At 47.8% G+C, this 15,851-nt stretch overlaps 1 protein-coding gene across 1 annotated transcript in view; it reads left to right on the top strand.

Annotated features, from left to right (window-relative positions):
• Positions 1–4,851: 4,851 nt before the first annotated feature.
• MAMSTR (MEF2 activating motif and SAP domain containing transcriptional regulator) overlaps positions 4,852–15,851 on the top strand; it is a 29,960-nt gene continuing 18,960 nt past the window's right edge. Inside the window, exons 1-4 of the mRNA XM_084805663.1 lie at positions 4,852–5,276; positions 6,220–6,305; positions 13,430–13,495; positions 15,610–15,668. Of these exons, the coding sequence (XP_084661789.1) occupies positions 6,251–6,305; positions 13,430–13,495; positions 15,610–15,668 (180 nt within the window). The 5' untranslated portion in view covers positions 4,852–5,276; positions 6,220–6,250. The remainder of the gene's footprint in view (positions 5,277–6,219; positions 6,306–13,429; positions 13,496–15,609; positions 15,669–15,851) is intronic.

A 15,851-nucleotide genomic window follows, 5' to 3' on the forward strand; every position in this document is an offset into this window, starting at 1 on the left:
ATGCTGTAGGAAGCAGGGCGGGGGAAGGGTGAGAGAAAGAGTTCCGGCTACACCCATCTCATTTGGGTATATTGATCTATTTTTGAGTGTGTGTGCATGTATGAGAGAGAAAGGGAGACTGGGGTGCATAGAGTTTGGGAGAGCCAGGACTCTGGGGTTCTTTGGTGTCTTCAATACAGGCCTAGTTGTCTCTGGGACGTGCCTCTTTTCCATTGTCCTGGACAAGTGCTATCTTTGTCAAATAGCGTCAGGCCTACGGCTGCTCCTGGAATTAATCTCTGAAATCTGAGCCTGGGAAAGACCTATGAGCTCATCCCCCCACCCCCACACACACACCATATGGAGCTCCCTGCAAAAGGGACCGTACCAAGAGGCTAGTTTTGGAGCAGACCAAGGATATCACAGCCAAGGCATGAGAATCCAGAACAATTCACCTGAGACCCCACAGAGGGGGAGACAAGGGCAAGGAAAAGAGCAGAGTCAATTCAGCATGCATAAGCGGGGAGTTTGAAACATGAGGCCCCATTGCTATACTGTCCCTTTGCCAAACACAGCAGTGGGTCCTGCTGCACTTATCACCCCAATCCCTGGAGGGATTGGGGCATGTTACACAGTCTTCCCTGAGAATGTTACACGCATGCTCACGGAGAGGCCTTAATATGTTTGTTCTGCATCGCACACGCACCCCATTATGTTACACAGCCCTCTTCTCTCACATATAAGAAAGATGCCTTATCTTGAGTCAGGGCAACGGTGCTCTACCTCTGAGCTTTGGGCCCACTCCTATAAAGCCAGCAGCATTTCATGAGCTATCAGACACAGCATCTCACTCAAGAGCTCTTGCTTTCTCACACACAATCCATCAGCCACACAACTGATATGAATTCTGTGTGTGCTGGGTTATGCATAACCAGAGGACAAAATGCCTAGATATTGCGTCAGTGATGAAGGGGCACCTACATGTGTAAATCACCCACTTTTCTCTTGAACATACACACTGGCAGTGAGTAGGAAAAGACTGGGCTTCTGCCAGTGTCAGTTTTAAGGAGAAAAGCAGTGATTCATACAGGTGTGCAGTCTTTCTACCTGCATGTATTTTTTGCTCGGGTAAAATGCATTGTGAGATATGACCTTATGCCTCATAGAAAGCCAGTATTGCAAAGACACACAATCATCTCTCTCCTTTCTCTTGTACACATGCATGTTGTGTTATATGCTTGTTCTGCTTCTCTCACTTTGCCAGTCCCTCACACAAACTTGTGCAGCTGCATCTTTGTGAGGGGCACGTGTGTCATTTTCACATAAAACCGGGAGGGGTCAGTGTTGTTCATCCATTCACACCAATATGCTCACTCCACCGTGCACACACAAACTGACAGAGGTTTGGGCAGATATTTCTCTGTTGCGCGCAAGCGCACCCCCCCCCCCTTTTGCTGCAACTGTGAAGCCGGTTGGGCTCCAGAGGAAGGTGGGCCAAGGGTGGTGCCAAGGGGGCAGGGCCCAAAGTAGGGGGCAGGGCAGGGAGCATGTCTGACTTTAAATACCCTGGTCAGAACCTGATCCGCCACGTCAGTGAAATCCAGTGCGGGCCCTGGACGGCTGGCAACAGGTGACACCTGTTGTGTGAAGAAACACTCCCTGTGGCCCGACAGCAGCCGCTGGGAAAGGGCAAAGGGGACCCAGTAAGTGCCCACCTCAGTCAATCTGGGTCTTTGCAGTGTCTGGCATGGGGCGGCCCCTTATTTTGATCAGCAGTCTCTTCAGCAACATAGGGACTGCTCTGTTTGCATTTAGAGCTACCTGGAATAGTCCCCAGTGCCTTCCTGCAAGGAGAAAGATCCCTGTCTGATAAATGTAACCACAGACTTCTTTTCCTGCCCAGCCTGTGAAGTAACAGAGAGAGACAAGCAGAGCCTGAAACAAAACATTGCATTATTTCAGCCTTCTCCAACCTGGTGCTCTCCAGATGTGTTGGACTGGCTGGGGGATTATGGGAGTTGTAGTTGTGGAAGGCTGCATTATATCCTCAGAGTTCCAGCCCAGTGCCTTCCTCCGGAATACTATAAACTGTTAGGGCCTCAAGTGAGTCAATTCAGTACCCCCCCCCGCTTGCTTTTTTTGGGGGGGGGGTGTTCCCAACTGACACCGAATCTTCCATGGCTCACGGTAACTACTGAGCATGTTTTTGGCAGGGTTTGAGCAGGGTTTTTTTTTTTAGTTTTCTTCTTTGTAAGTTCTGCAAACAGGGTTCCCTCTAGCATGCCGATACCAACCTCTTCTATCTCAGCGGTCCTGTTTTGGCTCTGTTTCCATTGACACTTTGGCACTGAGTTCACTATTAGAAGGATTGATTGCCTTTGAGCGTGCGCAGAGAGTGCATGTCCCTCACCGGCTGCTGGCAGGTTATGCAGCCGTCCCTGAACTATCTGGATGACATTGCCTCAGGAACTGTTGGGAAATCGCTGCTTCCTAGCACGCATAAAGCTAGCCCAAGCTGTTTGCGAGTGACGGGTTTTGCCCCAGCAAGCACAAATATTGCAGGCAGTGCTTTCGTGCTGCTCTTATGCTAGCTATGCTTCTACCTCAAGAGTCCCTCTTCCCCTTACTCATGCCACATGGAATGCCCTATCCATTTAAACCTACTCTATTTCCCCCATTTTTCTTTCTCTCCCCCTGCCCACACTTCAGCTGCTGCACGCTCTCCACCTCCAGCGTTTGAGCACACGCCTGCTACAATTCAAAGGCCCAGCTACACACAGCCAAGCTATCCTTCGGCAACAAGACTATCCCTGCCCCTCTCTGTTGTGCTGGCGGGGGGGGGGGGGGGGGCGGGGCTATCGGGTGATAGCACCAGCCAAATAATTAAAGCAGAGGTTGGCAATTTGTGGCCCAATAGCCACAAATTGCCTGTGGCATAATTTCATGTGGCTGTCAACCTAATTTTATACAGTGCAGAAGAAGGAAGCGAGGAGAGAAAAAACAGGGAGGGGGGAGCCAAAATGGATGAAGCAATGGAAGGCCCTCTGCAAGTGATCAGCTCATACCTCTGGCAAGAGATGTGCCTCGCCCTCCATAATCTGCTGGGAAGACAGAGAGAAGAGAGAGAATGGGGAGAGGAAGGGACAAGAGAGAAAAGGGCCAGAGCTGTCTGCCTCAGGCAGTTGGTTTGGGGAGGGGCAGCAAATAGTTATTTTATTATTGTATTTTTACTGCCAGGAAGTGGAGAGATGCACTGGTGGGGCTTTTTGCCTCAGGTGCCAACTTCATTGGCCTCTGGTACTATGTACCTTGAACTTGGGGGCCATTTCCTTCTCCGCCTCAAGCCGCAGCACTTTGGGCTCAAGTCCTACCTTCCATTAGCATCTGGCCCCTGACAGATGATACCCCCCCCCCCCGCAAGGGAATGCAGTCCACAGTAGAAAAAAGGTTCCTCAAAGAAAGGGGTATTACCTTCACAGGAAGGAATCTTGGCCTGGACAGAGTCACAAGCCATCCATATTTCTCCAAGGGCAGGGTCTTTCAGACCGGAGACATATGCCTGATCTGCCTTTCTTTCTTTCTTTTCAAAAATTTGTAATAAACAATAAATAGGTAAATACATCAGACACCAATAATAAATATATTTAATTCAATTATTGGTTCTATACTGAATGATCCAATGGGGTGGGGGTGAGGATGTTGTCCAGGTCATGTTGTGTAATCTGTTCCAAACTATTTCAGCCTAAGAGGTCTCTCCAAAGTTGACCATGGAAACCCAGTGCCTTTGTAAAATCAGTCCCTTGAACAATAACCAGTACTTTCCCAAAATCTCTCAGGGTGCTTCCAGACAAGCCTTTGATTGTGCAATTGCCCTGCTTCATTCACAGAATTCTATGGAGGGTCCAGATATGGTCATCTTCCTCTTGCAACCTTCCTGTGTTTTCCCACCGCTTCTTCCATCTCTTTTCTTACCATACCAAAAGATCTGCTCAGGAAGAAGAAGACGGAATAGTTGCACAATGCCTTTCAACTGGTAGCACTGAGAGCCCTCTGAAGCATCCTAACTCAGATGACAAATAATGCAATTAAACTATAGTATGAGCTTCACTGTAATACCACATTAGCTCCTTGGTTATTGCTAAATTCCTACACAGAAGAGGCTTCCACAGAAGAATTTCTGATCACAGGAGGCAGGCCTTGCATGTATAGGGGCGCACATCCAACCTCACTTGAAACTACTTCAAGGGTGCCTTTGAAGATAGTCAGAACTCCTGGGTCCTCTAAAAGCACACTGGAGTACAAAAGGTGGACCTGGGCACTCTGGAAAGGTGTTCTGGGGAACTGGGAGCCATGCCTCCTTCCTGGGTCCCTTGAGAGAGGAGATAGATAGTAGGGTTAAAAACAAAAACCAAAAGCCTTGGCTCCCAGCTTCCTTTAAGGTCATCTCCTGGACTCTGCTCCCACCACCATCTCCCTGCTGGGAGAGGAGTTCAGTAGGTGACCCCAGGCTTTTGGTTCCCTGGGAAGGGAATGGGGGACAGGAATGCTAGGAGCCAGGACTCCTGGGTTCATTGGGAAAGAAGTAGGGGGGATGGAAGCCAGAAATCTTGGCTTTCTTAGAAAATAGGTTGGGGAAGGTTGGATGGAAGCTAGGGCTCCCGGGTTCCTTAGGCAAGAAGGAGCGGCTGGGTAATCTTAAGGGACGCTTGGAACCAGGACTCCTGGCTTCTTTGGGAAAGTTGTGGAATCCAGCTCCACAGTGGCTACGGGATGCTGGGAGGGAGCCAGGGCTCCTGAGCTCCCTCCGCCGGGAGCGGGGTCTCGTGGCGGGCCAGCCTGAGGAGGCGGGGCGACGGGATCATTGGCGAGGGCGAGGACGCTTGGGGGCGCGGGGGGGCTGCCCTGCTGAGCCAGCAGCGCGTTCCGGGTGTCGGGTGTCGCGGCAGGTGGCACCCGCGGGGAGGGGAGGGAGGACCATGGCCGAGGAGGCACAGGGACATCCCAGCTGCCCGGGGCTGGGGGGGGCACGGTGGCGTCGGACCCCCGGGCGGGGGGCAGAGCCCTCGGCCCAACCCTCCGCGGAGCTCCCTGCGCTTGGCTGTCCCGCCGCTGACATCCTCACCTGGGCAGCGCGGAAAAGGAGGGCCCCCCCGCCGCCACCCCCCTCCTCCCCCGGAGTGGCCGCCGGCAGACCCTCCCAGAGACTCCGTCGGGGGCGTACGACGCCCAGCGCCCCCCAAGCCAAGCGGCAACGGCAGCAGCAGCAAGAGGACAACGGCTCTCTCTCGTCCGTTCCGGTGAGCCAGTCCGGCCGCCTGGGCCCTTGCGGCAGGGGCAGCTTCGCGTAAATCAGCCCGGACTCCTGGGTTCTCTGAGGGGTCCTTGGGGTAGACTGGAGTGGCGTCCGGACTCGTGGGTTCTGCCGGAAGAGGGCACAGTGCAGCCTTCCCCAACCTGGCGCCCCCCAGACGTGCTAGACTACAGCACCCATCACCTACAGCCATGCTGTGGCTGATGGGAGATGTAGTCCAGCACGCCTGGAGGGCGCCAGGTTGGGGAAGGCCGACATAGTGGGTGCGTGCGGGCAGGCGATTAAAAAAAGCAGGGCTGCCACACACACATCCCTTCCGTGGGGCTGCTGTGTCTTGGAACTGGGCAAAAACTCCACAGGTGAATTACGCTCCTTCAGTTGAACTCGAAGCCAGGAATTGCTCCTTCACCTGCTGCATTTCTGCCAGCTGCAGAGTTGTTCAATTGTTACTTTGTCCGGCCCCTCCTGCAAGGAACCCAGGGTGATATGCATGGTCCGTTCCTCCCCACCCCCCACCTCGTGAGGTGTATTTCTGTATTTATCATTGCATTTTTAATCGTTCCTTTCTTCCTAGGAGCTCATGGCTCTTTCCCCTGTGGGGGCTAGTCGATGGATGGCTTAATCATATGCCTATACTGCCCTCCAGGTCAGGGCGGTTTACTGTAACAGGTGAGAGTGAGAGAAAGTGACAGGCCCAGGGTCACCCTAAGTCTTAGGGCCTAGCAACTTCCTGGCTGAGTAGGGATTTGAGCCCCATGGCCAGCAATCTAGCCACTACTCAATATTAACTGCCCAGGCCAATGAAAGGAAGAACTGCTAGAAAGAACTGCCTGGAGGATTCTAGTTTGAGATTCTTCTCCTTCCTCTACTTATGGTCATCTTCTCTTTGCCCCCTCCCCATTGCCGAATATCATTGGGGCCTACTTCAGATTAGGGTTTGTAGCTGCAAGGACCCCAAAGATGACACTCCTGGCTTCTGAACGATCCATGCTCATCCGAAGCAAGTTCCGCTCTGGTAAGTGGGATCTGAGAGTGGTTTTGCATTTTGTGTGTTTTCTCTTTTGCACCTACATGCATACATCTAATAAGGTTGTCTGCTTTTAGTACTGCTTAGAGTTTTTTTTTGTGAGGTAATTTGTTTAGACATTTGCAAGGGGGTGGGGGTGGGCAGTAATTGTGGCAAGTGAAGGTAGAGGAACCCAAATCCCTATTGCTTCACCTTCCTTTAAAAAAAAAACCCTTCCTGTCCTCAAGTTCTCCCACCACCCCAGGGGTCTCCTGGTGTGTAAGAGAACAACCTAGTCTAATAACCAAGGCTGCAATTTGGGGCGGGGCGGGGAGGGGGGGTTGTTGTTTTTTAATCTGCACCAATTAAGCAAGTATATGCTAATTCACAATTAGCATGTATAAATCATATCTGTTTATTTTACCCATTATTTTACTTGTTGATAGCTGTGTTTGCGGTTTATGCTGCGGTTTTCAAGGAGGTTTTAAATACTGTTTTATATATTATAATGTGAGCTGCCTTGAAAATTCTTAAGAATTGTAATGCAAGATATATTTTTAAAAATAAAGAAGCAAAACTAAATCAAATGAAGAAAATTGGGGGAAATAGACATATATTTACTTATTTTGAAGTATTTTCCTGGTGCCTGCTAGTTGTGGGGCAGGCTAAGCAGGGTGTGGGGAGGTCATGTTTCCTGACCTTCATGGGAGATTCTCCTAGTAGATTGTTCCTCAAGAGTCAAGATCTGACTTGACTCCTACTCTGTATTCTTTGACACAGGCCCGGTGGCACCAGGCAGCACCACTGGGCAGTTGCCAAGGGCCCAGTGCCACCTCCCTGCTGCTTCATCCTAGTAGGGTCACCTTTGCCTGGCATGGGAAAAACTTTACTGCATGTCAGACATTATGGTACATGTGAATTCTCTATACTCTGTGAAGCAACAGCACAGGCCCTGTTCCCCAACAATTAATCTGAGCCAGGTTTTCAATGCCAGGTCTTGCCCTTAGCATGTGAAGAAGAGTATCTCTAGGCATGTGTGGAGTGCTTTTCCCACAACACTTAGTAACCACAGTTAATCACCCCACTATTGGCCATGTGACTGGTTTAAGGGCAGGCCCTACAGGTTAGAGGGTGTGACTTCCCTGCAGACAAGCTGGAGCACATCTTTTTAATTAAAGAAATTAACCCCTTTAGTGCTCCATCACTGGGAATCTTAGTGGCCCAAGTCATGATATTGTAGAGTTGCTGTAAAACTGAATGCAGAGTAAAAATACTATGGAAATGTATTAAATGCTGATAAATATATTCTTGATACAAACCTAGTCCTTACACAGGTGCTGTGCACAATTATAGCCTTATACACTTTCATATCTGAATCAGAAAGTGAAAATGACATTACACACACACACACATACACACACACACCACCCTGCCCCCGTTCTTTATTTTTAAGACACGCAGAGCGTAAATTGCCAGGAAAGTAGCTACTGTCCTCTACAATATTGTGATGGTGGATACAGATATATGGGAGAGGCAGTGCAACAGGTAGCTCTCGAGTTTATTGCGGGGAGGGGATAAGGTCAGCGCAGATATATGTATGAAAACCCCTTCAGTCTTTGAATGCCTGGCTATATAAATTTGAGCTTTGGCTGCGGGATGGGATGGGGGAGAGACCTGAACATTAAAAATGGCATTACATCTCTGAACATGTGTAGAATTCAGTTCTGGCAATTGGCCCCAAAATGTGCCTTTTTCTGTAGATTGGAAAGCCTCAGGCAGTCCTGAAGAATAGGGAGCGGACCAGTCCTGTTTCCTGTGGTTCTTTAAATCTCAGGCAGGGCTGAATTAAGATATCCTGAGGCCCTAAGCCATGTAAAGATTCAGAGGCCCCATACCATAAAAATAAAGAGAACAAAGTGTATTTCCTTATAATAGGAAGCGTAAAGAAAGAGCACCCAGTGCTCGCCGTTAAATGGTGTTAGATAGCCTTTTCTGAAGTGTATAAAAGCACTAATAAAATAATTAAGTTGATTTGAACTTCTTTTAAACTGGCTCTAGGCTGTGCTTATTGCCTCCAATACTCAATGCTGTGTTGCCATGCTTTCTCTATATGAGGCAACTCTGCTGTAAGTCACACTAGACTTTCCAACATATTTAAGGCAAAGTAATTTCACTTATAATACGTCTTAGTTATTTCCAAGATATTTAGAGCCCCTCATAATATGAGGCCCTAAGCCAGGGCTTACTTGGCTTGTTCCTAAATCTGGCACTGAGGGTTGTCTTCAAATTGTGAGACTTCTTTTATTTTATTTTTAAGTGAATGTAAGGTTTCTTTCTGTGCCTCCTGCAGCAGCCCAGCTGAGCAGTTTGCCACTTTCCTACTTGTTTGGTCAACTTGGGCAAGAGAAACACAGAGTAGCTCTAAAGTGACTGCTCGTATGTTTTCTCTCTCTTTTTCATGTGGGTAAGAAGAACTGCTCAGGAGGGGTTGAGCAAATGCTGTCTCCAAAGTTAATAGCAAGACTGAAGCACCAGAAGATGCCTGCTTCAGTCTCCTTTAAGAACCAACTTCAGTTCAGTGGCCTTTCAATCAATTGCAAGAATCACTTTCCTCTCAGAAATAGCAGCCAGTTTTCTGGCTCAGCAGCACTTTATAACCTAACCCTGACATCCAGCAGCCATTTTGTTCAGGCCCAGCCTAATAAAGAGCCCATCTGCTCAAGGCATGACAGGTAATCCTCAATGGCTACCACAGTGCCATTCTAAGCCTCACATGCTTCTCTCCTGTGCGGAAACACCCCTCAGAATTTCTCCACAGATTTTTTCTTTAAAGTACTGATAGAATTTGTAAAAAAATTTTTGTGTGCATGTGTAAACCAGTATTGTTTTAATGTATTGGTTTATTGGCTGAAGCTTTAGAAGGGGCCATTTTTAATCAACAAGGGCCCATTTTGATCAGTTAGAGTAAGAATTAAGGGCACTTGTGTGTTTTGTGTGGCTATGTTGGTTCTAGCATGTTCCTATATTAGCAAGTGACAAAATTAAAAATGGCTTTTCCTTCTCATATACTGCAATCCTATGCCTGTTTGCTCAGAAGTAACTCCCACTGTGTTCAATGGGGCTTACTTCCACGTAAGTGCCTATAGGATTGCAGCCATAATGAATGATAGCTTTTAAAAAATGAAGTTGTAAGTGATCGCGCACCTTCCATTACATCAGAAAGGTACATGTAGTGTGGTCAATGCAAGAAGTTGTTTAAGTTCAGTCAGTTGATTGATCTGTTAAAAGGCAGGTTATTACTCTGGGAACCATTCTGAAAATGTAATGTATGAATGTGGCAAAGATGTGTGTTAACTTGCGTCAAGGAGCTGGAATTGGCTGCAATAATTCTTCAGAGTGGCAAAACGCTTGTGTGCCCCTGTGTGACGTGTGAGGGGGCACTCATGTTGCAGAGAAAGTGGGTTCCCCCTGAGCAGTCCTTGCAGCCTCTGGCCTGGGAGCTCAGGGGCATCTTGTATTTCCAGCCTTTTAAATTAATAGCTGGTGGCGTCACCCCAGCTGCTGCTGACAACGGGACAAATGCCCAGGCAGACAGGAGAGAAGGGGGCACAGGAATAGAAACGCTTGGAGCAGTCCCACCCTCCAAAGGTATGACGTGCCTGCTGTTTGATGGTGGGGTGAGGCGGGTGTGTGTGTGTTTCACCCACTCGATTGTACCCATTTGGTGCTCTTGCTTGGGCAAGGTTGTCCTTCCCAGCCATTGTCCCAGTGGAGCAGAATTAGGATTACTGTGCAGATATGAAGAGCCCTCGCACTGCTTTTGATTTCAAAGCAGGATAGCAAGACTAATTTAGCTTTCCAGTGCAGCTGGGCTGTAGCTGCCATGCCAACTCTTATCATCTTACTTTCCAGCAGTGCCTGTGTGCCAGAGATGTGGTCTGCGCGTGAAAGAGGCTGCTGGTGAATCAGGCCGATCAGTTCTCTGTTCCAGCTCTAGTGGAACTGATCCACTTTTCATTCCAGATTCAGTGGTCAGACTGGAGGAGCCACAGGAAAGCGGAGCTGGTTGTAGGGATCTCTGTAACAGAAACATAAATTAGTGCAACTGTAATGGCTTCCCCCTCCCCTTCTCAGGGAATTGTGGGAACTGTAGTTTTGTAAGCGTATTGAGAATTCTGCTAGAGAGGTTCCAACTTCCTGACCTCCCTAAAGAATGAAAATTCCAAGGATTCCGTGTGGAGGGAGGATTAGCAGTTGGATTAATTTAAGTTTGATGCATGGGATATCATTCCAGAAGATGTCGAGAAGACTCCCAACTCTGCCCATTTCCTTGTGATGCCAGGACCCTGTTACAGAGAATTCTGAGCATCCTTATGAAACTACAGTTTCCAGAATTCCTCTGAGAGAGGGAGGAAGAGAACGACAGCCAAACCAGTCGGTAGTGTGTATGTGCCTTAAAGGTTGCTCTGGGTGCCCTTTGACTCAATTTCTTGTAACTACAACTACTGCATACAGCATTAAGTTTCCAAACAATGGCCACAGTTTTTTAATAGAAGACTGCTATTAGAAGATGAGTCTAGAATGTTGTATGTGTGCTTGTGAAACTGGCATCATTGAGGATTTCCCCATTATTCATTTGAGTGCCTTTTGCATATGGACATTAGATTCAAATGGAGAGCCCAAGAAGTGGAGAACTTGAGCTTTCCTATAGTGAGGAGCAACAATCTACTCTTAATTGGGAGGCAAAGATGCAGAGTGAACCAAGAAAGTTTCAAACTTTGCTCTGGTTGCTGCCAAAATCAGAGCCATCTGTGTCACCTATATCCGACTCTTCTGCAACTTTTCCTCCATGAATGCAAGCCAGCGGCGCAACATTCCATTCTATCTCAGGCATGTTGTTTTCCATTGGGGACCAACGGGTTTCGTCATTGGATCAGCCCAGCACAGTTAGGTCTGCCAAAGGGATGCACTTGATACCTGGGAATCCAGTCTGTAAGGCAGGAAGTTCACCTGTTGTCTTGCTAGTGGAGCACAAGGCTAACTCATCTATGCTGGTATCATAGAGGCCTGTATCACAGCCGTTATGCCCATGCACTGCCATATTTCTTTAGTTGGTATGTGGTCACAAAGAAAGAATCTCTGCATATGTCGGTCCACAGCTATTTTTTCTTCATCTAATGTTGCCAACTTACACTCCACACCATAGTTTATTGCAAAATTCATTGCTGAATTGTAAAGTTCTCCTTTTGGCAGTTCATTGTCAAGTAAAAATGGTTTTATTCAATTAAAGCTGGCCTGTGTATTCACCTCCAAAAGGGTTGGTTTTAGTTACTGGTTGGCCAAAGTAGTTGCATTTTCCAATTTCTTCACTACTGATTTCAACAGAACCTTCTGGGCAAAACTCATTGTTGAGTTTTAATTTAATTATTGATTCATTTCCCGTGCAATTTGGTGCGATTTTTGCTCCAGCTTGTCGAATTTGCTTCTTGGATTCCATTGTATCATTAGCAAATATTGTATAGTCATTGGCGAAAGCTGCATGCATTTGTTGTTCACAACTGATGTTGATTCTATATTCCCAGTTTATTTTTATTGAACAGCAGTTTCAGAACCGCAGAGAATCGTTTCAGAGAAATTATGTTGCCTTGTCTCACAGTGCTGCAAGAATGATGCAGCCTGGATCACTGAATAGCTTGTTCTCTGTAGTACAGTTTCTCTTGATTTCTTCAAGCTGGGTGTTTCCAGATGGAGGGCTCCTAGCGCCCGCAGTCAGAAAGCATTGTGTGGCTGTTCCATTTTTTTCTCCTTAATGTACTCTCCGCATTAAGGAAAACGACAGAAGAAACTGTAACACAGAAGAAACACAGGAGGATGTTGAGTAGAAGACATTGTCATCTGCTATAAACTTCTGTGAATGAGGCAGAGTGACGGCACTATAAAAGCATCATGGAAGCATCTGCTATTTCTTCAAGCAAGATATCTAGTCCGTTCTATTCAGAACCATTCAGTGCACTGCAGATAGCATTGAGTTTAATGGCTTTAATAATTAGATTGAGTTCAAATGTGGTGTCACCTCTCGCACTTCCTTCAGACCCCTCCTCAAAACGCCCCTTTGGCTTATTTCCTTAGCCCCAACTGTAAGCAAGCCCACATCTTGCATTGTCCCCCCCTTTCCTCCTACTCTTGTCTCTCCCTCCTTCCTTCTCTCCCATTGTCTATTTTAGATTGTAAGCTCCTTGGGGTCAATTATCTGTTCTTGCCTGTGTGACTCTGTAGGGCACCATGTGTATACCATAACGCAGTATGTATAGATACATAAAAGTTGACACTGGTGAAGCAAAGCAGGATTCATTATTTCAGTTAGTTGCTGGACTGAGTGTGGTCAACAGATGAGAATCTTGAACAAGAGACTATCTTCTTCCTTGCTGGCTTGCAGTTTGAAATGAAATTAGGAAAGTGAGGGCAGCTTTACTAAGGTTTTAGCCTGATGGATCTTGTTTCCTTGGAATCCTCCCCCTCCCCCACTTGCCACTTGCCACTGAAACAAATGGGGGGAAATGAGTGAAATCAACTCTAGGCTGGTGTAGCTGAGGAGGCTGAAGAAAGGAAGGGCTTTTGGATCCACTAGATCCAGATCTGTCCCTGTACTGACACTGGAACACCATGTTTGAGGGCCTACTGTCATCGGGAACACTGCCAGCAGCAGATTTCTGCTGGCAGAGCTTCTGTGTGCATAACTGTGGCCTCTGGGAATGAGCAGCCCCCCGGCTGGCAGAGGAGTGCCTCCACAGTACCCTAATCCCCCTATGGCAGCTGTCCAAGGGGGTTAGGATCACTGTCTTAGTTAACATGTTTGTATTAGCTTGCTTTTATTTGTCAGTTTAATGTTTGCCTTTAATGAGCTGGACAGGTTTGTAATTCCAAACCAAGTAATTACAAACCCCATCAACATCGCTAAAGTCAAATTATTTATCAATCCCTCTACTCTTTATATTGTTTTTGGGCTTTTCTATAAATGGCTTTTCTGATTATGGTTTCGAAATTTAGATATTTGCACCTTTTTTTTCCTTATGTCAATTGGCCGATTCAAATTAACCCATTACCGTTACGCATACCTTGTCACCTCCCTACAGTACTGCAGCTGCGAATGCAGCACCGGCGGTCCCAAGAGCAGCTCTCTGAACGCCACTTAATTCCAGGTGAGTCCAAAAAATGTAAAGGGAATCACATGGCAAAGAGAAAGTCAGCACGGAGGCAGGAGAGTGGTGGAGGCCAGAGGAAAGCATCTGGTCTCCTTACCAGGAGGTAAAGTCACCACCTTTTTAAAAATGGCCCATCAATAATAGAAAAAGAGGCCCAAAATCAGCAGTGAAAGCTTTTCCTGCCATGGAGGTGAAGCGATGGAGAAAGTGAGCTGTTGAATTTTTCCACGCCACACAACTGTGGCAGGCACAGGGGTTTAAAACGGAAAAAGGTTGCAATCCAGCGGAGGGCCCTTGGGCAGGACACCCTCAGTGGCCCCCTCCCTCAGCAAGTCTGCCTTCTCACTGCCATCATCACCAGCTGCTGTTGCTCCTCATCCTCTCTCTTACCATTGCTGCCAGCGAGAGCAAGCAGGAAGTGGCACCTGATGCTGCTCCACTGGTCTACTGTTGCCTGGGCCAGAGCAAGAGGCAGGTGGGCAAGGAGGTTGCAGTGGTGGAGGAGCAACTCCAGGGGGCTCTGGTCAGTGGGCCCCTGGCAGGATGGGAGCCTTTGGCAGGGGCCCGACTATGCCCTCCCTTGACGCCAGCCCTGCCTGGGGTGTGAGTGCCTTCGTGTGAAATGGAGGTCCTAATACGATAAGGCAAATGTTTAGACAGCCTTTCCGAACCTGGTTCCCTCCAGATGTGCTGGACTACAACTCCCAGATGTATTGGATGATAGCTCCTACACATCTGGAGGGCACCGGGTTGGGGAAGGCCAGATTAGTCAGTGCATGTTTAAATGAAAAGCTGTTACTTCAGTGTTTGCTTTTGTTTGCGTAACAATAAAAATACGAGGAGCTGCTTTCGTCTCTTTGTGCTTCCCACACGGTGCTACCTAGGCCAGTGGTGGCTCTCCCGAGTCTTGGGCAGAAGTCTTTAGCAACTTCTTGCCACTCAGGTTCCTTTAAGTAGAGATGCCAGGGACGGAACTTGGGGGCATGTATAAGCAAAGTTTATAAAGTTTATTATATTGTTCCCCAGCTCCACCCAGTAATACATGTGCAGGGCAGATGGTGAACTACAGACAGGGTGTGGAGATGAGAATTAAGCTGGGCTGTAGGGACAATGACTTAAAGGTGCAGATCTCCAAGATCTCTATTCCACCTTCTTCTATAACACTAGAAGTCACCTACTACCCTACTGATAGGGCAGGAGATTGAGGACAGATGAAAGAAAATATTTTCTCCAAGCAACACATCATTAGCTTATGAGAAATTGCAGGTGCAGGATGTGATGATGGCCACTGGCTTAGGGAGGCATTAAAAGGGGATTAGACCATTTCATGGAGGCTTGGCGTATTGGTGGCAATTAGTGACGGTGGACAAATGGAACCTCTATGATAAGAGGCAGAGTATCTCTGAATACCGGTTGCTGTGGGGGCAACAGAGGTGAAGGGCCTTTGCCTTCATGCTCTGCTTGCACGTTCCCTGGAAACATCTGGTGGGCCACTGTGGGAACCAGGATGCTAGAGCAGGACCTTTGGTTTGATTCAGCAGCAGGGCTCTTTTTATGCTTTTAATCTGGGTGGGACAAGGATCTCTGTAGGTCAGCAAAGTGTCGTCCCCACCAGGAATTTCTATTCAACCCACCAGCCCTCTGTTCCAGAGATTTTGCCGCATGTTTTTTTTTTAAAAATCCTCCACCATCATGAAGGCTAGAGACTTGGATTTTTTTTTAATGAGCTGAGAACTCCAAAGTGGCAAATTCTGTGCTACATACCAAATGATGTGCACACATGTGGCCATGCAGAATGTAGGTAGCCTTGAATAATATTACCCCCATTTAATAGCACAGGAAACTGAGAGGGTCAGTGACATGCTGAAACTATTGGTTGATCCAGGAGTCACCTGGAATTCTAACCCAAATCTCCTCATCCCTGTGGGGTGATAAAATCCTGTTTGATTTGGCGGAAAGCCACCTCTTTGTGAAAATGGCAGCTGGTTCCTTCACTGGAAGTCTTGGGTTATCTTAAAGATGTTCCCAAAGGAGAAAAGGACCTATGAACAGAAAACGGAAAATTCCCTCTGGTGGCCATGCTAACATATCTCCCTTTATTGGTCCTCCAGTGCTCAACAACCCCCTTGCAACTTTCTCGCAGCCCAACGGGACACAGGGCCAGAACCGGGTGAGTGTAAATGGGATCTGGGGAATCCAGTTACATGTGAGAAGCTGCTGGAGCTGGGCTTGTCCTAACATGCCATTAGACAGGCTGCTTTCAAGGGTTCAGGCAGTTGGCCACTGTGAGGGGCTTCTTGACCAAACTCTGTCTTCCACACCAGCTGCCACCTCTGACTGCTGGCTCACCAGG

Source organism: Heloderma suspectum, chromosome 6 (assembly GCF_057233095.1).
Source record: "Heloderma suspectum isolate Gila_16-S chromosome 6, 16-S_ref, whole genome shotgun sequence".
Classification (NCBI taxonomy): Eukaryota; Metazoa; Chordata; class Lepidosauria; order Squamata; family Helodermatidae; genus Heloderma; species Heloderma suspectum.